General features: G+C 40.8%; 1 protein-coding gene across 4 annotated transcripts in view; it reads right to left on the bottom strand.

Annotated features, from left to right (window-relative positions):
* wasf1 (WASP family member 1) overlaps positions 1–22,066 on the bottom strand; it is an 87,649-nt gene that overhangs the window by 5,850 nt on the left and 59,733 nt on the right. For 3 of the 4 annotated variants that reach the window (XM_063072996.1, XM_063072988.1, XM_063073006.1), the window contains exons 5-7: positions 2,069–2,183; positions 1,522–1,691; positions 901–1,092 (exon numbers count right to left, since the gene is read on the bottom strand). In XM_063072996.1, coding sequence (XP_062929066.1) covers positions 901–1,092; positions 1,522–1,691; positions 2,069–2,183 — 477 coding nt within the window. The remainder of the gene's footprint in view (positions 1–900; positions 1,093–1,521; positions 1,692–2,068; positions 2,184–22,066) is intronic. The other variant, XM_063073016.1, reaches the window with a different exon arrangement.

Genomic DNA, 22,066 nt, shown 5'->3' with positions numbered 1-22,066 from the left:
TCTGTAAATCAATATTGATTTAATGTTGCATCTTTTTCAGTGTCAAAATAATGCGTACAAATATTTTGAAAAGCGAACAATGTCTTGATGCATATATAAATAACACTATAAACTGTTCATAACTGTAAACAAGTAAGTGAGACATACTGATGTGGTCCACACAGGGTTGAACAACCAGAGGGATGTGCTCACCTAGAGAAACTCCTCTGTTATCAACCTTTTTAAACCAGCATGTTCCAGTAAAGAGTCAGGCTGAGAGAAAGCCAAACCAACTCTTGATTGACCAGCATTTTTGATTAACTGGCAAGCCACATGCTTTGTAAATACATGAAAATTTTATGAAGCATGGTTTAAGTTGATGGAAACAGAGTCTTTTTTTTAAACCAAGTGAATACTTTGGGGCACCAGGTTAAAGTAAAAGTAGGAGGCAATGCAGGTAGAGACAATTGTACACAATCAATGAAATGAACAGGCTCAGGCTTGATGGTCAAAATGGGAACTCGTTATGCTTTAGATAACTGAAGTGATTAGTGTTTTCAATGTGGAGAATATTACTTTCAGCGGGCTGATTAAAAATCAGAATAGCTATTGAACCTTACCATTCATCTTATTAGCTCATGTACAAAATGTACTACATAACAAATAAAAAAGTGGTTAAGTTTAAAAATACTGTCACCCTAATTTGAAAGGCAGAGATGAAGATGGGGCAGAGCTGCAAAAAAAAAGCAATGAATTGAACAATTCCTACTTTACAATTTCTTGCACAAGTTGCTTTAACTTTACTTTGTGATTAAGTAATTTAAGCATTTCTTATTTTGCCATTGTGAAGGCACTATCAGGTGATTCTGAAATTAGCCAAAACTCAAAAGGTAAATAAAAACTGCGGTGAATTTTAGTTACCTAAAAGCTGGAAGCACTGGTTTCATTTCAACTGCCGTCTGTACCGGTGGTGGTGGGGGTGGCTCATGTGGTCTTGAAACAAAGAGTTTGTCACTTATACCACTGGGGTGTTCAGTAACGTGCCTAAAAGGTACTGTCGACTGTACAAGGTGATCAAGATGGTCCTCATTATGTTCAATGCAAATTTCCTTCCTTAAAAAGGAGAGAATTATCATCATTATTACATTCTCATTACATACTAAACACCATGAACAGGTTCTCTTTTGGTGAGTTACAGGAGTCAATAGACAAAAATGATAGGAGATTGTACATCAGTTTAATCTATATCCTGACCAACCATTATTTTAATGGCCTTTGTGGTAATAAAAATTTGCATTTTATTTACCGGAGGGAGCACAAAATAACCAGTACTATACTACAAATCAATCAAAACAACAAAGTAGTGCATAATTTAAAATATAATTATTATAACACTGAAAATATTAAAGGTATCAATTCTTCAACATGCTACTTTGACTAAAGACAAATACAATATTAGACAGATGCATTTCATGTTACAATCTGACTTGTACAAAAATGTCCATGCTTAGTTCAGTAATCCCAAACAGAATTGGTACAAACCTCGGTTCAGGGTACAGTGGTGGTCCATTGATATTATCCCTGTTTTTCTGTGGAAAATCTCCATCAACGGCAAGTTCTAACCCCGGTGCCTGTTTTTCCCATACTTTTCGCCTGTCTTGAGGTGCTCTAGGCATTTTGTCAGGTTCTCGAGGACGGTCTATTGGTTTCTGCTAGAGGTAAAATTTAGTATTAAGTAAGATATGTGGCTTTGATTCCTCAATTGCTGAGTTAAAATAAGGAGACAACTTGGGTGGCATTCAAAAAGTGCTACAGAAATTATTTATTTAAAGATCAACTGCATATTAATTATGTCAAAAATACCAAATTGAGGCATCGCAGAAACTTACCAAAAGGGGGAAGAGGTATATACAGTGAAATGAGATGGGAAGTTCACTTTCCTGAGCATGTAATAAATTCTAGCAAGAGTCTGAACTTCACATTTCAATTAAATATTCTTAGAATGATTACACATTATGCCTGAATTTATTCCTTCAATGCATTTAAACATGAACTTTTTTCCAAACATATAAATTTAATTAAAGAAAACCTTTTGTTTTCTTTCCTTCCTTTTATCTTCAGTATCCTGAAGCATCTTCTCTTTCCACAGATCAAAGAAATATGATGGATTCGTGTAAAACTTTAAGCCATCTTTACCATCGTCTCTGCAGAAACACAAAATTCAAAGTCAATTTTTTTTTATAATTGCTCATTACAAATAATATTTATATATGCTTCAGAATAGGCACTTTTAATTTTATAGCTCTAAGGATGCTTTCCTTAAAGGGATTGGAATACTTTTAGAAAAATGGTGCTTCAGTTGTACCGAATATTGATCAGACCCCAAGTTGGATAACCATGCTCAGTTTTGACACTCATGAGAATACTCTTAGGGATGCAAGGGTTAAATTATGAAGGCACAGGTTAAATAAGACTGCTTTATGTTGGTCTGAAATCAGAGACTACCGAAAAATACACAGGTGCAGATGGAGATAAATCTTTCCTGTACTGCAAAATCTCCATTAAGGACTACAATAAAGCTAGAATGTAAAATAAGCTGGAGTATTGCAGAGAAAATTTTGAAAACTATCCCAAAAGACTACATGACAGAACTACCAACATTTTCATCATCACCAACTGGTTTTTGTGAGATTCAGGTATCAAAATTTGGGAGCAGAAGTAGGTAAATGGAATTGCATATATTAGTCATTATCTGTTTGAGTGGTAGAATACATCTGAATATTCCTGATGATAATTGCATTTATTGTGTTCAAATACATTTAAGTATCAGGCAAAAGTCATTGCTGATTTTCTCCGATCTCCTACCATATCATATAACAATGTCATCACCCCAAGCAATCGGAACACTAACTGGGGTGCTGAGTTCATATATGGCTGAGATTCTCTGAGATGAAATAGGATCAATATTTGCTATAATGTGGTGGCTTAAATGATCACCACTGAAACACCTGACGCGATGCTGGGAAAACCACATGTAGATTGGGTAAATGCACTACAGAACACTAGAGTTCAATCTGCCCAATTTAAGAGCTCTTAGTCGCCTGCTAGTGTAATTCCAATACAACACTCACCTATTCACCTGTGGCCCCTGTGATGTAAATAAGGAACAGCAACTTATCTCTCTGGGCACATTGCAGCCTTCGGAATTCAGTATCAATACCTACAACTTCTAGTAAGTCTTTTTACTGTCTACATCAGAACTGGCATTTCTACTGCAAGTCATCCACCTGATATTGGCCCAGGCTTCTCTTTCAAAAGTGCTAGGTATGTCCCACAGCCCTGCCTTTTGCTATTTCTTACATTCCTAGTTTGTATTCTTGCTCTAATTGCTTTCATTTCATTTTAATCTTCCTGGCCAATACATCAGAGACACATCCCTCCCCAGCACTGGTGTAATCTACAGAAGGCACTGGCTCAAGAAGGCAACATCTATCATTAAAGATCCCAATGATAGGGCAAGATCAGTTTTTTTGCAGCTACCATTGGGTAAGAGGTTCAGAAGCCTAAAGTCTCAGGGTACCAGCTTCAAGAACAGCTATTCTCTTCAACATAGTTCAAAGTAAATTTATTATCAAAGTACATATATGTCTCCATATAAAACCCTGGTATTTATTTTCTTGCAGGCATACCCAATAAATCCATAATAGAATCAAGAATAATAAACATGATAGAATCAATAAAACACTGCATCAACTTGGGTGTTCAACCAGTGTGCAAAAGACAACAAACTATGCAAATACAAAAGGAAATAAATAATGATGAATAAATAAATAAATATCGAGTACATGCCATGAAGAGTCCTTGAGTGTGAATCCATGGGTTATGGGAACATTTCAATGGTGGGGCAAGTGAAGTTATCCCCTTTGGTTCAACAGCCTGATGGTTGAGGCATTATAAGTGTTCTTGAACCTGGAGGTGAGTAACCTGGAGCTCCTGTACCTCCTTCCTGATAGCAGCAAAAAGAAGACAGCATGTTCTGACGATGGATGCTCCTTTTCTGCAGCAACATTTCATGTAGATGTGCTCAATAAGGGGAGCAGATGAACTAAGCTGTATTCACTATATTTTGTAGGATTTTTTGTTCAAGAGATTGATATTTCCATACCAGGCTGTGATGCAACCAGTGAATATACTCTCCACTATGGAAGTTTGTCAAAGTTTTAGATGTCATGCTGAATCTTTGCAAACTCCTAAGGAAGTAGAGGTGCTGCTGTGCATTCTTCATAATTACATTTACGAACAGGGCCCAGGATAGATCCTCCAAAATAATAACTCTGAGGAATTTAAAGTTGCTGACCCTCTCCATTCAGTTATTGAACCAACTATGACTATCTTACATTAAAATTGACCTTATGTTCTAATTGAGTTTTCCTGTAAAATTTGTGTATAATTCACGTTTAACATGTTTTCTTGTGAATGCTGCTTCTATGTGCATGTGATAAAGTTTTTTCATTACACCTGTGCATATGACAATAGCTTAACTTTGACTTCATTGCCATCATTAACCCTTCATGGCCTCACTGGCATGACTTTTAATCTACTCATATACATATACTGAAATTCATTTACTTATTTATTTTTCTTTTATATTATGTATTGCATTGAACTGCTGCTGCTAAGTTAACAATTTTCATGATACATCCTGGTGATTATAAATCTGATTCTGATTCTATCAGTTGTATTCCTGTCCAGCCCTGCAACGAAACCGACTTGGTTTGTGTTTCTTCAACCTGAAATGTTAACTATAAATGCTTTCCATAGATAATGGTTTCCTGCTGAATTGTTTTATTTAACATTTCCAGCACTGATTCTTGATCAACATTGTTAATAGGAAAACACCTTTTAAATCAACACACCAGGCCTTTTGATAGGAATGTCTCATAATTGAGTAGAAGAGAATGTTCAATATCTCTGAACACATGAGATTCTGCAGATGCTGGAAACCTTGAGCACCACACATAAAATGCAGGGGAAATCTGCAAATGTCAGCCTACATCTTGACGTTTTGGGCCAAGAACATTCATCAAACTTGGAAAGGAAGGGAGTAGATGCTAGAATAAGAAACTGGGGAGTGGGGTGGGAGGGGAAGGAGTACAAGCCACCAGATGATACTGTGAGACTAGATGGGGGGGGATGGTGGCTGGGCGGGGGGGGCAGTGGATGAAATAAGAAGCTGGGAAGGGATAGGTGGAAAAGATAAAGCGTTGAAAAAGGAGAAATCAAATCAGAGTGGACAGTGGACCATGGAAGACAGGGAAAGAGGAGGAGAACCAGAGGAAGGTGATGGGAGGTAAGAAGAGAAGGGGCAGGAGGGTAACCAGAATAGGGAATGGAAAATAAAAAGGAGGGGGGAAGAAATTACCAGAAGTTAGAAAAATCGATGTGCATGCCATCAGGTAGGTGGCTACCCAGACAGAATATGAGCTATTGCTCCTCCTACCCAAGTATGGCCTCACTATGGTAGGAAAAGCGGTCATGGACAGGCATCTCAGAATGAGAATTAAGGCTGATTTATACTTCTGCGTTAATTGGATGCCGTAACCTACGCAAATGGCCTATGCGCGTTGTGAGCATTTATACTTGCGCGATGGTGTGACTGCGTCGCTCTGCGATTCGCACACGTCACGTATGCGCACACACCTGCCTGCGCAAGGCTTCATGGTCATGGTAGTCTTTCTCGGGGTAAACAAGAAGCGAGAGTCTTTTTTCGTAAAAGCAAAATGTGTCCTCCATAATTTCGGAGGTCTGTAAAACTTTATGGAAAGCATTGCAGCCAGAGAAACTTCCTTGTCCTTCAGTCGCCCAATAGGAAGCTACTGCAGCGTAGGAGGAAATGCGATGCTACCAAGCGGACCAATCACAGCTGTTGCGTTCTGCGTTGCCGCGACGCGCGTTACATTTTGGGAGAGGTGCACATCGCAACAACGCAGGCTCTCGCGTAGGGTTCCGCGTCGGCTTTGCGGTGACGTAGTACTTACGGTGACGCGTTGATGCAGAAGTATAAATCAGGCTTTAGAAGACAAATTCTTGCCTTTTGAGGCAGACAATATACTCAAGCCAACTACATTTTTAATCCATTTCTGCCACCTAGTGGCTGAAATAAATTCCAGTTACAACACAATAACAAATATTTGGAAGCCATGCGCATTAAAACATTGGAATCTACTCAAATTTCAGATATTTCCAAAGAAACTGACCCTGCTTTGTAGCCTTCATAATTATTAAAACAGTTCACTTACCAAATAAGCTTATTATTTAAGAGGGATCATTAGTTGCAAACACCAACTTTAATCTTTCTATAAAGCGAGTAACATATCCTCCCCAAGAGGACCAGTTAAGAACACCTGACCTATGGATATCCTGTACGTACAATCAAGCATTTGCGTGGAGATGGATTTGCTGACTGTAACGGCGCTGCAGGTGTGAACAAAGTGATTTCCACCCCCCCAGCCTCAAGAATCAAGGGCTAGGTTGAACCAAGCAGAGCTGGACGCACTCAGTGCACTCATGGACAGTGAAGGCCGGCTGATGGGCCAGATCTTTCCATGCCTGCTTGCTATCCCGTCATATCTGTATCTGTGATCCCCTCCTGCACATGGTTTTTGTTCATTTCTGAGTCTGAGTCCTCAGGAATGGAAGCCTAACATAACCTGAAGGCTGCCTGCATGAAGCTCTTATAGTTCATTTCCAATACAAGTTGTATATGGAAGATAGTTATTATTGGTTTATGTACATGTACTGAGGTACAGTGAAAACTTTTTTGTATACAATCCATAGAGATCAATTCATGACAGTGCATTGAGGTGGTACTTTATACTTTATTGTCGCCAAACAATTGATACTAGACCGTACAATCATCACAGCGATATTTGATTCTGCTATTCCTGCTCCCTGGATTACAAATATTAAATATTAAAAATAGTAAAAATTAGTAAATATTAAAAATTTAAATTATAAATCATAAATAGAAAAACCGAGAGGCAGGTCCGGATATTTGGAGGGTACGGCTCAGATCCGGGTCAGGATCCGTTCAGCAGTCCTATCACAGTTGGAAAGAAGCTGTTCCCAAATCTGGCTGTACGAGTCTTCAAGCTCCTGAGCCTTCTCTCGGAGGGAAGAGGGACGAAAAGTGTGTTGGCTGGGTCGTGTCCTTGATTATCCTGGCAGCACTGCTCCAACAGTGTGCGGTGTAACGTGAGTCCAAGGATGGAAGATTGGTTTGTGTGATGTGCTGCGCCGTGTTCACGATCTTCTGCAGCTTCTTTCGGTCTTGGACAGGACAACTTCTATACCAGGTTGTGATGCACCCTAGAAGAATGCTTTCTACGGCACATCTATAAAAATTAGTGAGGGTTTTAGGGGACAGGCCAAATTTCTTTAGTTTTCTCAGGAAGTAAAGGCACTGGTGGGCCTTCTTGGCAGTGAACTCTGCTTGGTTGGACCAAGTCAGGTCATTTGTGATATTGACCCCGAGGAACTTAAAGCTTTTGACCTGTTCCACTTGCGCACCACCGATGTAAATTGGGTAGCGTGGTCCACTACTCCTTCTGAAGTCAACAACCAATTTCTTCATCTTGCTGACATTGAGGGATAGGTTATTGTCTTCACACCATGCCACCAGGTTCTTCCTCTCTGTACTCATTCATACTCATCATTACCCGAGATACGGCCTACAATTGTGGTGTCATCAGCAAACTTATATTGAGTTTGATGGAAACTTGGCTACACAATCATGGGTGTACAGTGAGTACAGCAGGGGGCTGAGTACACAGCCTTGTGGGGCACCAGTGCTCAGAGTGATTGTAGAGGAGAGCTTGTCCCCTATTTTTACTGCCTGGGTCCTGTCTGTGAGGAAGTTGAAGATCCAGCTGCAGATCTGAGTGCTAAGGCCCAGGTTCCGGAGCTTAGGAATCAGTTTATTTGGAATGATGGTATTAAAGGCAGAGCTGTAGTCAATGAAAAGGAGCCTTACGTATGCGTCTTTATTCTCCAGGTGTTCTAAGGAGGAATGTAGGGCCAGAGAGATGGCATCTGCCGTTGACCTGTTGCTCCGGTAGGCGAATTGCAAAGTGTTGAGGTTGACCGGTAGGCTGTGGTTGATGTGTGCCATAACCAATCTCTCGAAGCACTTCATAGCAATTGATGTCAGAGCCACAGGTCGATAGTCATTCAGGCATGCCACCTTGCTCTTCTTCAGCACTGGGATTATCGTTGCCTTCTTAAAACACGAGGGGATCTTAGACTGAAGCAAGGAGCAGCTGAAGATGTCAGCAAACACTCCAGCTAGTTCGCTTGCACAAGCCCGGAGAACCCATCCTGGGACGCCATCTGGGCCCGTCGCCTTCCTTGGATTTATCTTCAGGAAGGCCCTGCTAACGTCCTCCTCGGTGATGATGAATCTCGATGCACCAGGTCTGGTTCATCCGGAGGGAGCGAGATGCTCTTCTTCTGTTCAAATCTTGCGTAGAATACGTTAAGTTCGCCAGGAAGAGAAGCGCCACAGTTATTGACATTCCCAGCCTTTTCTTTGTGCCCAGTGATCTCATTTAGACCCTGCCATCGTCTACTGGCATCCCTCTGGTTAGCCTGGGCTTCCAACTTGGCTCGATATTGCTTCTTGGCGCCCTTAATGGCTTTCTGGAGTTCACGCCTGGATTCCGTGTAGCGACTGGTATCCCCGGACCTAAAAGCCGCAGCTCTAGCCTTTAAAAGAGACTTAATTCATCCAAGGTTTCCGGTTAGGGAATACCTGGATTGTCTTGTGAGACACACAGTCCTCCATGCATTTCCAAATAAAGTCCGTGACAGCTGAGGCATACTCATCGAGGTTAGCTGCCGAGTCCTTGAATACTAACCAGTCCACCGATTCAAAGCAGTCACGGAGGACTTCATCCGTTTCTTCCATCCAACGTGACACTACTTTTGACACCGTGACCTCCCGCTTCAGTTTCTGTTTGTAAGCCGGGAGAAGGGGTACGGCCTTATGGTCCGATTTTCCGAAGTCAGGTCATGGGACGGAACGGTAGGCATCCTTGACTGCTGTGTAGCAGTGGTCAAGTATATTCAGGCCTCTAGTGGGGCAGGAGACATGTTGGTATAACTTTGGCAGCACCTTTCTGAGGTTGGCCTGGTTAAAGTCCCCGGCTGTAATGAGCAAAGCCTCCGGATACCTGGTCTCAAGTTCACTGATGTTGGCATACAGTATGTTCAGAGCACACTCCACGTCTGCCTTGGGGGGAATGTAGACCGCTGTCAGTATGACCGAGGTGCATTCCCATGGCAGATAGTAGGGACAACACTTCACCGACAGGTATTCCAGGTCCGGGCTGCAGGAGCTTGTCAGTGCCACTGTGTCCGAGCACCACGCAGTGTTGATCAGTAGGCAGACACCACCTCCCCTCGTCTTGCCCAAAGATGCCGTGCGGTCCATCTGATGGATCGAAAATCCCTCCGGTTGGATGGCACAGTCAGGGGTGGCAGGGGAGAGCCAGGTCTCGGTGAAACAGAGTACACAGAAGTTCTGCATCTCCCTGCAGTAGGTGAGTCTTCCTTTAAGATCATCCACCTTGTTCTCTATGGCTTGCACATTAGCTAGTAGGATGGTGGGCGTAGGGACCCTGAAGCCCCTCAGCTTCAATCTGACCAGCAGCTCAGCTCTTTTCCCACGCTTCCTCAGTAAATACTGCATCTTTCCAGGTTTCCATCGATGCAGTGTATTGTTGTCAGCTCTGAGGTTGGTGGACGCATCCCGCAGGGATCGATCGGCAGGTCATGTCGTCGGACGCTCCGGGTCGGGCCAAGTAACGGGGTGGCTCCGCTGCCACTTCCAGCTGCCGGGCGCCCGGGCTGTTGATTGGGTCGGGCCCTGAAGCGGACACTTAATCCCGGATGGCCGGGCTCCTGGCTGAAACAAGTCCGTAAACCAAGTCACGATTGCGGAGGCCTCGGCTCCAGCCGAGTCTCAGGCTCGATTTCCGAGGTCGGCGGCAGAGGCCTCACTTCCGGCAGCTGTGGATGGCCACCAATGGGGCTTTACGGTGGTCGCTCTGGGGAAGCGTCTGGGGCACCTTGAGGTCTCCACCGTCACTTCTGTGTGGTCGTCTGCTCTGGAGAGGTGCTGGTCGGAATGGGCCATGTCTCCAAGCCCTCTGGCACAGTAGCAGACTGCGGGTCTCCGGGAACGTGGTGGGCCTCGCTGGTCAGGTCCAGGTGCAGTCCTGAGTTTAAGAAGCAGTTCTGGCGCGGTGGTCTCCAGCTGGGTCAGTAGCTTCGCCAGGATATTGTTGATCTTGTACTTGCTAGATTGGAGGTTTCGAAGCGTTTCTCAGGTATAGGATAGTGGAGAGGGCAGTTTGCTCAGGAGAGCATGCGCAAAGTCGCCAGTTACCGGCGTCATCTTAAATCTTAATTTAAGGTAGAACAACAGCAGAATGCAAAATAAAATGTTACAGTACAGAGAAAGTACAGTGCAGGTAGATGGTAAGGTGCAAGGCACAATGAAGCTTTAAGATCAAGAGTTCATCTTATCATACCAGGGAACCATTCATGTCCTTCAGCCCGATGGTTCGTGTTTTCAGGATTTTATATCTATTGCCAAATGGAAGGCAGAAGGAGAAGAAGGTCACTGATGTGGTAGTATCTTTGACTATGCTAGCTGCTTTACCAAGATGTCAAGAATTGTAGAGTGTCCAAACAGGACAGGCTAATTTCCATGGTGTGATGAGCTGTGTCTACAACACCTCTGCAGTTTCTTGAAGTCATAGGCAGAGCACACGATGTCATTGTGGACACACCTAGATACTCAAAGCTTTCAATCTTCCTGACCTCAACACTGTTGATGTAAGCAAGAACATCACCTTTTAAAAACTACCTTGAAATAGCAATAATTTTTCAGAGGACCTACCTCAACCTAGACGTTAAAATAAAGTCAGTTAGATTTGATTTCCTCATAGCTCTCCTAAACTTACCTGGGCTGGATATAAAAGGTCAAAACAACTGACATGCCATCGCTGATAGTCTGGGGCAAGCCCCAACAAGTAAGGCTTAGTCAGCTTCCTTATGAGGCTCTACCCCTAGAATGCCTGAACAGTCTTACACAGGAGGCAAAGTTCAGAGTTAAATCCTAGAAAGTGTCAATGTCAGCCAGGATTTTCAAAAGCCCTTTAAAATTGCAGGTAGGGCAGAGTGCATGCCTGAGAGGGACACTTCACCATGATCTTTTCAGTATGGCCCAGTGCTTAAATCGGCCAAATCTCAGGTTGTCCTTACTCTTGGACAAGGGCCCCACTGCCTTGATCTGGCCTGTACTCAGCCTTTCCAATTCATCCCAGTGCTCAAATCGGTCAAACCTCAGGTCCTTCCTTGCTCTCAGATCCAGGCCCTGCTGCCTCGCCTTGGTTCTGCTACACTGAAAAACCTCCAGGTACACTCCAGCAGTGGCCAAACATTGGCTCATTCCTCACTCTTGCCCCTTGATCTGGCCCGTACACACCATACCGCAACAACCATCCTGCACATTCGAGATTTCAATTCACACCGCAAAAATGCCAAATTGTACAGGCAGTTCAAAAGCTCAACTCCAAATGGGAAGTTACACGCTATTGATTGCAGTGATTGTATCCAATAAAAAGTATGACTACTACAGTAATTTAGTTTTCTTTGTTTAGTTTCCTACCAGCAAGTCATTGCTGGGCTTCACCAGTGCCATCTTAAACCAGAAAATGTGATTCGAAACTTAAGGCAGCTATATAAACACACAGTTTTAAGAGCTTGACAGATGCTTGATGACAGTGCTACATCTAGTAGAGTTGCTGCTTCACAACTCCGGCGATTGGATTCAATCCTGGCCTCCAGGGCTATCTGAATGGAGACTGCACATTCTCCCTGTGACTGCATTGGTTTCTTCCAGCTGCTGCAGTTTTCCTTCAGCTTGCTAAGATTGATAGCTCACAGCTAACTTGCCAACTTGCCATTGGAAGTCTCCCCATAGTATGTCAGTGAGTAGCACAGTTTGGCAGGTGTTGATGTGAATATGGGGAGAAAGGTAACAAGGAAAAATCACTGGGGAATGGGATTACTCAGCATGAGCATTCACTTGATGGGCTTAAGTGGCTTCCCATGTTATGAGAAAACAAATATCCTGCTAAAGAGCAAGGCACCGGAGGTAAGGACAACAAAGATGGTTGTGGGAGGCAGAGGACTGCTCTGAGTCAGTGGACTAGGCCATGTTCAAGGACTCAGAGGATGAATATGCCACGGTTGTTATGGACTTTATAAAGACACTTGTGGGTGAGTGTGTACCCACTAAATCATTCAAGGTCTTCCCCAACCAGAAGTCTGGATGAGCCAAGAGATCTGCAATCTGCAGAGGGCTAGATTAGTGCTGTTCAGGAATGACGATCCAGGAGAGTACAAGAGATCTAGGTAGTTTCTCCAGAAAGCCATCTCATATGCAAAGTGGAAATTCCAGACCAAAATGGAATCAGTGAAGTTTGCCTCACATCTGTGGCAGGGCTTAAATGCTATCACTTCCGACAAAGTGAAATCAAGCAACATAAATGACAACAAGATTTCACTCCCAGATGACCTCAATGCCTTTTATGCTCATTTTGATCATCAGAATATAGAGGAACCTTTGCAAGTCTCCATGACCCTGTGATTTCATTCTCTGAGGCAGATATGAAAGCATTCTTTAGGAGGGTGAACCCACGAAAAGCATCTGGCCCAGACAGTGCATCTAGCTGAGTATGGAAGACCTGTGCTAATCAACTGGCTAGGGTGTTTACCGACTGACATTTACAACCTCTAGCTTCAGCAGGCTGAGGTACCCACCTGCTTCAAGCAGACTTCAATAATACCCAAGAAGAACATGGTAACCTGCCACACAACACACATACAATGCTGGAGGAACTCAGCAGGCCAGGCAGCATCAAGAGCACAGTCGACGTTTCAGGCCAAGACCCTTCAGCAGGACAGAAGAAAAAAAGACGGGGAGATTTAAAAGCTGGGGGTAGGGAGGAAAGGAGGGAGGAACAGGTGGGGGGTGAAACCGGGAGGGGGAGGAGTGAAGTAAAGAGCTGGTAAACTTAACTCTCAAGTACGTAGCTATGGCACCGCTAAGTGGATGAAGGTACATCACTATGACTGGAAGAGAGGGAGGAGGGGAGAACTCCAAGCCAGATTAAAACGCAGGGTGGTAAAACTTCCCCTACCCAGTATCTTGCTAGCAAATGTACAATCACTAGAAAACAAGTTAAGGCTCTCTGGGCAAGAATGTTGTATCAGAGGGAATTGAGGGATTGCTGCATTCTATGTTTCATGGAGACATGGCTCACTCAAAGCACGCCGAATATGCTAGTAAAACCTAAAGGCTTCTCAATGCACCAGATAGACTGGACTACCAATTCAGAGAGGGCAAAAGGTGTGAGTCTGTGTTTCATGATAAACACTTTGTGATACCGCTCAGACATAGCGGTCTTGCTGCATTCTTGCTCCCCGAACCTTGAACATCTAATGATTAACTTCTACCTACCAAGAAGTTTTCCTCCACCATCCTGAATGCAGTTTACATATTGCCAAAGGCTGATGTTGAGATAGCACTCAAGGTATTGAGTTCAGTGACTAGCAAACAAGAAATAGCCTACTCTGACGCCTTTCAAATTATTGTTGGAGACTTCAGTCAGGGTTGTTTGAAGAAGTCTCTGCCCAGTCATCATCAACATATCACCTGCAGTACAAAGGGTCCCAATGGACTTGACCACTGTAATTCGATGATTAGGAATGCCTGCTGCTCCACTCCTAGATTACATTTCAGGAAATCTGACTATCTGGTTGTGCTCCTCCTACCTACAGATAGGCAGAAGCTAAAGACCAAAACTCCAGAGATAAGGGCAACAAAGAGGTGGTTGCAGGAGGTAAAGAAGCAGTTACAGGATTACTTCAAGTCAGTAGACTGGGATGTGTTTAAGACCTCAGAGGACCTGAATGAATATTCCACAGTTGTTATTGTCTTAAAAAAAAACTGTTGTAGACAAGTGTATACCACAAACTCATTCAGTATCTTCCCCAACCAGAAGCCCTGGCTGGACTAAGCGATCTGCAATAGCTGAGGGCCAGATCAGTGGCATGCAGGTTTGGCAATCAAGTAAGATACAAGAGGACCAGGTACAACCTCCAGAAAGCTAACTCACATGCAAAAAGGTAATTCTAAACCAAACTTGAATCACTGCAGGATGCTGAACAGCTGTGGCAGAGCCTGAATGCTCTCACCTCCAACACATTGAAACCAAGCAATATATGTGACAAAAAGGTTTCGCTCACAGATGAGCTCAGCGCCTTTTATGTTTGCTTTGACTGTCAAAAAATGGAGGCATCTTCACAAACTCCCACAGTCCCTACGATCCTGTGATTTTAGCCTGAGGCCAACTTGATAGCATCCTTCACGGAAAGTATCCAGCCAAGACTGTTATGTGGCCGATTACTGAAGACCTGAGCTCATCAACTGGCTACATTGTTCATTGATAGCTTTGAACTCTCCTTTAGGCATTCTGAGGTACCCACCAAACAGGCTTCAATTATACCAGAGCCCAAGAAGAACGTGGTGACTTGCCTCAATGACTTACATCCAGTAGCATTTACATCCACTGTGATAAAGTGCTTTGACAGGCTGGTGATGAAACATATCAACCCCAATCGACTTCGCCCCATTCCAATTTACCTACTGTTATAATAGGTCTAAAGCAGATGCCACTTCATTGGCTCTTTTTCTTTTTAAATCTTTTTATTGAATAAGTATACAAAAAGGTAAACCATATAAACATTAATACAATGTTAAAATATAATAGAATTCCAGAAGGTATCAATACCAAAAAAAATACTACAAACAATGTAATTTAAACATAAAAAACCAAGATAACATAATAGTATACTAAATTTTATATATATATCAATGGAAAAAAAAGAAACCCCCCCCCCAAAAAAAAACCCACCGTGCAACTAACTAAAAGCAAAGCAAAGCAATGGGCTAACTTGAAACCAAACAGAGTTAAACTTAAAATCACGTCCTCAATCCCGACCTCCTTTAAAAACAGTGAAAAAAAACAAGAAGGGTATGTATTACATTAAATGAAAGTATCGAATAAAAGGTCCCCAAATCTGTTCAAATTTAAATGAAGAATCATAAAGGTTGCTTCTAATTTTCTCCAGATTCAAACATAAAATCGTCTGAGAGAACCAAAAAAAGGTAGTTGGAGCATTAAGCTCTTTCCAATGTTGTAAAATACACCTTTTCGCCATTAAAGTAAGAAATGCGATCATTCTACGGGCTGAAGGGGAAAGATTACTAGAAATTTTAGGAAGTCCAAAGATAGCAGTAATAGGGTGAGGAGAGATATCTATATTTAATACCTTAGAAATAATATTAAAAATATCTCTCCAAAAAGTTTCCAAAGTAGGACAAGACCAAAACATATGAGTTAAAGAGGCTATCTGCCCCGAACATCTATCACAAAAAGGATTAATATGCGAGTAAAAACGCGCTAACTTATCTTTGGACATATGTGCTCTATGAACCACCTTAAATTGAATTAGGGAATGTTTAGCACAAATAGAGGAAGTATTAACTAATTGTAAAATCTGCCCCCAATCATCCACAGAAATGGTGAGCCCCAATTCCTGTTCCCAATCTACCCTAATCTTATCAAATGGAGCTTTCCTAAGTTTCATAATAATATTATAAATCATAGCCGATGCACCTTTCTGACATGGATTGAGGTTAATTATCGAATCTAAAATATATGTAGGAGGAAGCATTGGAAAGGAAGAAAGTATAGTACTTAGGAAATTTCTAACTTGTAAATATCTAAAAAAATGTATTCTTGATAAATTATATTTATTAGATAATTGTTCAAAAGACATAAGGGAACCATCTAAAAATAAATCCAAAAACCGTAAAATACCCTTAGTCTTCCAGGTTTGAAAAGCGCGATCCGTAAAAGAGGGAGGAAAAAATATGTTACCTAAAATAGGAATCGCTAACCCGAATTGATTAAGATCAAAAAATTTTCTGAATTGAAACCAAATGCGCAAAGCATATTTAACTATCGGGTTAGAGACCTGCTTAAGGCGTTTCGAATCAAAAGGGAGAGAGGAGCCTAAAATAGAGCCAAGTGTATAACCCTGAACAGATTGTAGTTCCAATGCTACCCATTTAGGAATAGATAGTATATCCTGATCAAGTAACCAAAATTTCATATGTCGAATATTAATAGCCCAATAATAGAATCTAAAGTTAGGTAATGCTAAACCTCCATCTCTTTTAGCTTTCTGTAAGTGTATTTTACCCAGTCTCGGATTCTTATTCTGCCAAATAAATGAAGAAATTTTAGAGTCAACTTTATCAAAGAAAGATTTTGGAACAAAAATTGGTAATGCCTGAAACACATATAAAAATTTTGGCAAAAAAAACATCTTAACTGCATTAATACGACCAATCAAAGTTAAATATAAGGGAAACCATTTAGATGAAAGTTGAGTAATATGGTCTATTAATGGTAAAAAGTTAATCTTAAATAAATCTTTATATTTACAAGTAATTTTAATCCCAAGATAAGAAAAATAATTATCAATCAATTTAAATGGAAATTTATAATATAAGGGAAGATGTTTATTAATCGGAAAGAGTTCACTCTTACTAAGATTTAATTTATAACCTGAAAAAAAACCAAATTGTGCTAATAACTCTAAAACAGCAGGAATGGATTTCTCAGGATTAGAAATATATAACAGTAAATCATCAGCATAGAGTGATAATTTATGGGACTTTAATCCCCGAGTTATCCCAGTAATATTTGAAGATTCTCGAATAGCAATTGCAAGAGGTTCTAATGCAATATCAAATAATAGGGGACTAAGAGGACAGCCTTGTCGAGTACCTCGAAAGAGAGGAAAAAAAGGTGAGTTTAAAGAGTTAGTACGGACCGAGGCTACAGGGGAATGATATAACAGTTTAATCCAGGATATAAATTTCAAGCTAAAATTAAACATTTCAAGCACCTTAAATAAATAGGGCCATTCTACTCTATCAAAAGCTTTCTTGGCGTCTAAAGAAATAACACACTCAGGAACATTTTGTGAGGGAGTATAAACAATATTTAACAATGTACGAATATTATAAAAAGAGTAACGACCTTTAATAAAACCCGTTTGGTCTTCCGAAATAATAGAAGGAAGTACTTTTTCTAGTCTATTTGCTAATAACTTAGAAAAAACTTTAGAATCAACATTTAATAAAGATATTGGTCTATAAGATGCACATTGAGCAGGGTCTTTATCCTTCTTTAGTATTAAAGAAATTGACGCTCTATTAAAAGATTCAGGAAGTTTACCAAGTTTCAGAGAAGCCTCAAAGACCCTACAGAGCCAAGGGATCAATAAAGAAGCAAAACATTTATAAAATTCAACGGTAAACCCATCCGGGCCAGGAGCTTTCCCCAGATTCATAGAAAAAATAACATTCTTAATCTCATCCATAGTAATGGAAGTATCTAATATAGCAGACATATCCTGTGAAATCTTAGGGAAGTCTAACTTATCTAAAAAATCATTCATATATTTAGAATCTCGAGGAGACTCTGATTGATATAAAGAAGAATAAAAATCACAAAAGGTTTGATTAATCCCCACATGATCCAGTATCAATCGATCATTTTGGTCATAAATCTGATTGATTTGAGATTTAACATAATTAGATTTCAATTGATTAGCCAGCAGCTTGCCAATTTTGTCACTGTAAACATAAAATTCACTTCTTGTTTTCTTTAATTGGTTTACAATCGAGGACGATATTAATAAACTGTGTTCCATTTGAAGTTCAGTTCTTTGTTTGTATAACTCCTCAGAAGGAGCCATAACATATTTCTTATCAATTTCTTTAATCTTGTCCACAATTGCCATCTCCTCCTGCTTCTGTTTCTTCCTCAAAGCAGCAGAATACGAAATAATCTGACCACGAATATAGGCTTTAAAAGTGTCCCAAAGAGTGTTAACCGAGATATCCTCTGTATGATTAATTGTAAAAAAAAAGCTCAATCTGTTCATTCATAAAGTTAACAAAGTCCGAATCCTGAAGCAACAGCGAATTAAAACGCCATTGTCTATTATTTTGTATATTGGCCATAATTTTAATAGAAAGCTTAAGTGGAGCATGATCCGAAATGGTTATAGAATCATAATCACATTTAATCACTGAAGGAATAAGACGAGAATCAATAAAAAAATAATCAATTCTTGAATAGGAATGATGAACATGTGAAAAGAAGGAAAAATCTTTTTCCTGAGGATGCAGAAAACGCCAAATGTCCGTCGACCCAGAATCAGAAAGGAAAAAGTTAATCAAAGTTGCAGATTTATTAGGTAAGGTCCGTAAAGGAGCCGAACGGTCCAAAGCTGGAGACAAACAGGTATTAAGATCTCCGCCCCAGATCAATGAAAATTCATTCAAATTCGGAAACTGATTAAACAATGATTTATAAAATTCCGGACAATCCATATTAGGAGCATAAACATTAACCAAAACTACTTTTTTATTAAATAGTAAACCACTAACCAATAAAAATCTACCATTCGGATCAGAAATAATATCCTGTTGTATAAAAGTAACTGAGGAATCTATAAAAATAGAGACGCCTCGAATCTTAGCATTGGAGTTCGAATGAAATTGTTGCCCCTTCCAGAATTTAAAAAAACGTAGTCTGTCCCCCCTCCGTACATGGGTCTCTTGTAAAAATAAAATTTGTGCTTTAAGTCTCCGGAACACTTTAAAAACTTTTTTCCTTTTAATAGGATGATTAAGACCGTTAGTATTCCAGGAGACAAAATTAATAATAGACTCCATAAATCCTAAAGTCAACCCACATCGAGGGGGATTGACGATAGGCTCGACCCACGAACCCGGAGAGGAAACAGAACATACAAAAGATACCGGGAAAAAGGACGCAACCAGTACTTCAATAATGTATATAGCCCAAAGAGAAAAAAACTAAAATGTGAAGCCCCTCCCACCACCCCCCACCCCAAGACCCCAAGGCAAAATCTAAAGCAGACCCGCCGGAAAGAAGCAAGCGATAAAACTACCCCCATGACTTCCGGTATACGCTCCCTAAAAAAAAGGTATAAATATGAAAAAGATCAGCTAATTGTAAAACAGTAAAAAAGTAAAAAAAAGGTAACTCAATTAAAATACACACACAACAGAACAAAAGCCAGAAAATATATATATTAAAAAAAAACCACAATAAACCCCAAACCCATGAATAAACAAAAAAACAACAAGAAAAAATAAGATTATTAACATAAACTAGTTATAAAAAGCAAAACAAAATAAAATTTTAAAAAAAACTACAAAATTTAAGGCCACACAGGAAATACGTAAGATGACAAACAGGAAGTAACCACCCAAACTCCCCTGGGAAAAGAAAGAAATGACGCAGTTAAAAAGAAAGTTTAGCAACCATATTAAGAAATCAAAAAAATAAACTTTTCTGCCCAAATAGGGCACGAAAAAGTTAAAACCAACCAATTCACAGCCTCCGATCAACGGAGATAATTAAAAAAAATAGCAATTAAGATGTTGAAGGTGACAATTGATCCAGATAACTCTGGGCATCCGATAGAGAATCAAAAAAACGAAGGACTCCATCTGACATGCGAATCCTTAGACGTGCAGGGTACAGCAGCGCTGGTCTTAAATCCATCTTATAGAATTCCGACATCACAGATCTGTAGCGAACCCGTTGGTCCCAGATTGGTTTACTGAAATCTTCCACGAATCGGAACTTAAGATCCGAAAAATCAATAAAACCTTTCGATCGAGCGAATCGAAACAGTCTCTCCTTATCTTGAAAGTAATGAAAACGTAAAATAACATGCCTAGGTCTATCTGACCTAGACGAGTGTGATGGGATTCTGTGAACACGATCCAGTAGTGGTGGTTGGTCAGGAAATACAGTAGGGAATGCATCTTTTAAAAGTTGAGAAAAAAACTTCATGGGGTTGTTAGATTCAATAGCTTCACGCACCCCAATCATTCGTAAATTCTGCCGACGCATCCTAGATTCCAAGTCAGAGTTTTTAAAAGTCGGAAAGTCAAGTTTCTTCTTCATTACATTAATTATTTCTTCGATTTTCCCCATCTTAAGCTCACTTTGTTGCGCAGATTTTTGAAGATCAGATATAGCCGACTGATGTTCCGCAATGGATGTTTGCATCTTATCGATTGAATCGGCAATTTTCTGGAGATTAATTGAGATCTCCGTATGAATCAGGTCCATAACAGAACCTGCAATTTCCGTACGAATCATCTCCCTAACAGAGGTTGAAATTTCCCGCTGAATTAACTCCGATATAGCTTTCAAAGTCACCGGTGATTCAGTCGGAGGAAAATCCATGCCTTTCGGTTTAACCGGAGGTTTACCATCCTTGCCGTCTTTCCCGTTCTTAGACATAGCAGATCTAAGTTCCATCCAGTTATCAGAGAGTTCAATTTAATTCAAAGTATTGTAAGAGTTGATACCTTAATGGTTAATTAAAGTATAGCTGATCATAGAAAAAAAACTCAGAGGTAATGGAGCGAGTCAAGAACGCGACTTCACTCCATGAGCGCTACCGGAAGTCCCCCTTCATTGGCTCTTCACTCAACCCTGGAACATCTGGACTGTGAAGATGCGTACATTAGGGTGCTCTTCATTGACTACAGCTCAGCATTCAGTACTATCCCCCCTCCCCAAAAAATAAATCTCTCAAGACTTAAGCCTCAATACTTCCTTGTGCAACTATCCTCAATTTCTTCACTTGCAGACCTCAATCAGTTTGTATTGGTAGCATCTTCTCCCCAATCATGATCAGCACTGATGCACAACAAGGTTGTGTGCTTAGCCCCCTGCTCTACTCGCATTACACTTATGACTGTGAGGCTAAGCACAGTTCCAATGCCTTGTGTAAGTTTGCTGACAACACCGCTGTCATTGGCCGAATCAAAGGTGGTGATGAATCAGCATACAGGAGGGAGATTGAAAATCTGGCTGAATCGTGCCACAATAACAACCTCTCACTCAAAGTCAGCAAGACAAAGGAGCTGATTATTGACTTTAGGAGAAGGAAACTAGAGGGCCATGGGCCAGTCTTCATCAGGAGATCAGAGGTGGAGAGGATCAGCAACTTTAAATTCCTTGGTGTTATCATTTTAGAGGATTTGTCCTGGGTCCAGCACATAAGTGCATTTATGAAGAAAGCACAGCAGCGCCTCTACTTTCTTCGGACTTTGTGCAGATTTAGTGTGTCATCTAAAACTTCGACAAACTTCCAAAGATATATGGTGGAGAGTATATTGACTAGTTGTATCATGACTTGATATGGAAACACGAATCCTTTTGAATTAGAAGTCTACAAGAAGTAGTGGATACAGCCCAGTCCATCATGGGACAAAGCCCTCTCCACCACTGAGCACACCTACGTGGAGCATTCTCACAGGAAAGCAGCATCCAGAGACCCCCACTATCTAGGCCATCAGGAAGGAGGTACAAGTGTCTCAGGACCCTGACCACCAGGGTCATTACCCCTCAGGCTCTTGAACCAGAGGGGATAACTTCACTCAACTTCACTTACTCCAACACTAAACTGTTCACACAAACCATGGACTCATTTTCAAGGACTCTTCAGCTCATGTTCGATATTTATTGCTAATTTATTTATTATTATTTTGTTGTTGTTCCTTTGTATTTACTGTAAATGCCAGCAAGAAAATGAATCTCATTGTTGTATAAGGTAAATTTACTTTTAATTTCAGTGTTTTTTTTCTCTCCAGAGAAATGAAGTGGCTACATGAAGATACATGGAGAAACATGGCATAAGAGCTTTGTACATGCCAAGCTGCTTGAATGCCATGAAGGTTCAACAGTTTAACACCAGAAACAAACTAATGGTATTCACTGCTGTCAAATTAGTTTACCGCTTTAAAACATGATTTAAAGTG

The sequence above is a fragment of the Mobula hypostoma genome, chromosome 2 (assembly GCF_963921235.1).
Source record: "Mobula hypostoma chromosome 2, sMobHyp1.1, whole genome shotgun sequence".
Classification (NCBI taxonomy): Eukaryota; Metazoa; Chordata; class Chondrichthyes; order Myliobatiformes; family Myliobatidae; genus Mobula; species Mobula hypostoma.
This window is presented reverse-complemented; position numbering and strand designations above follow the sequence as displayed.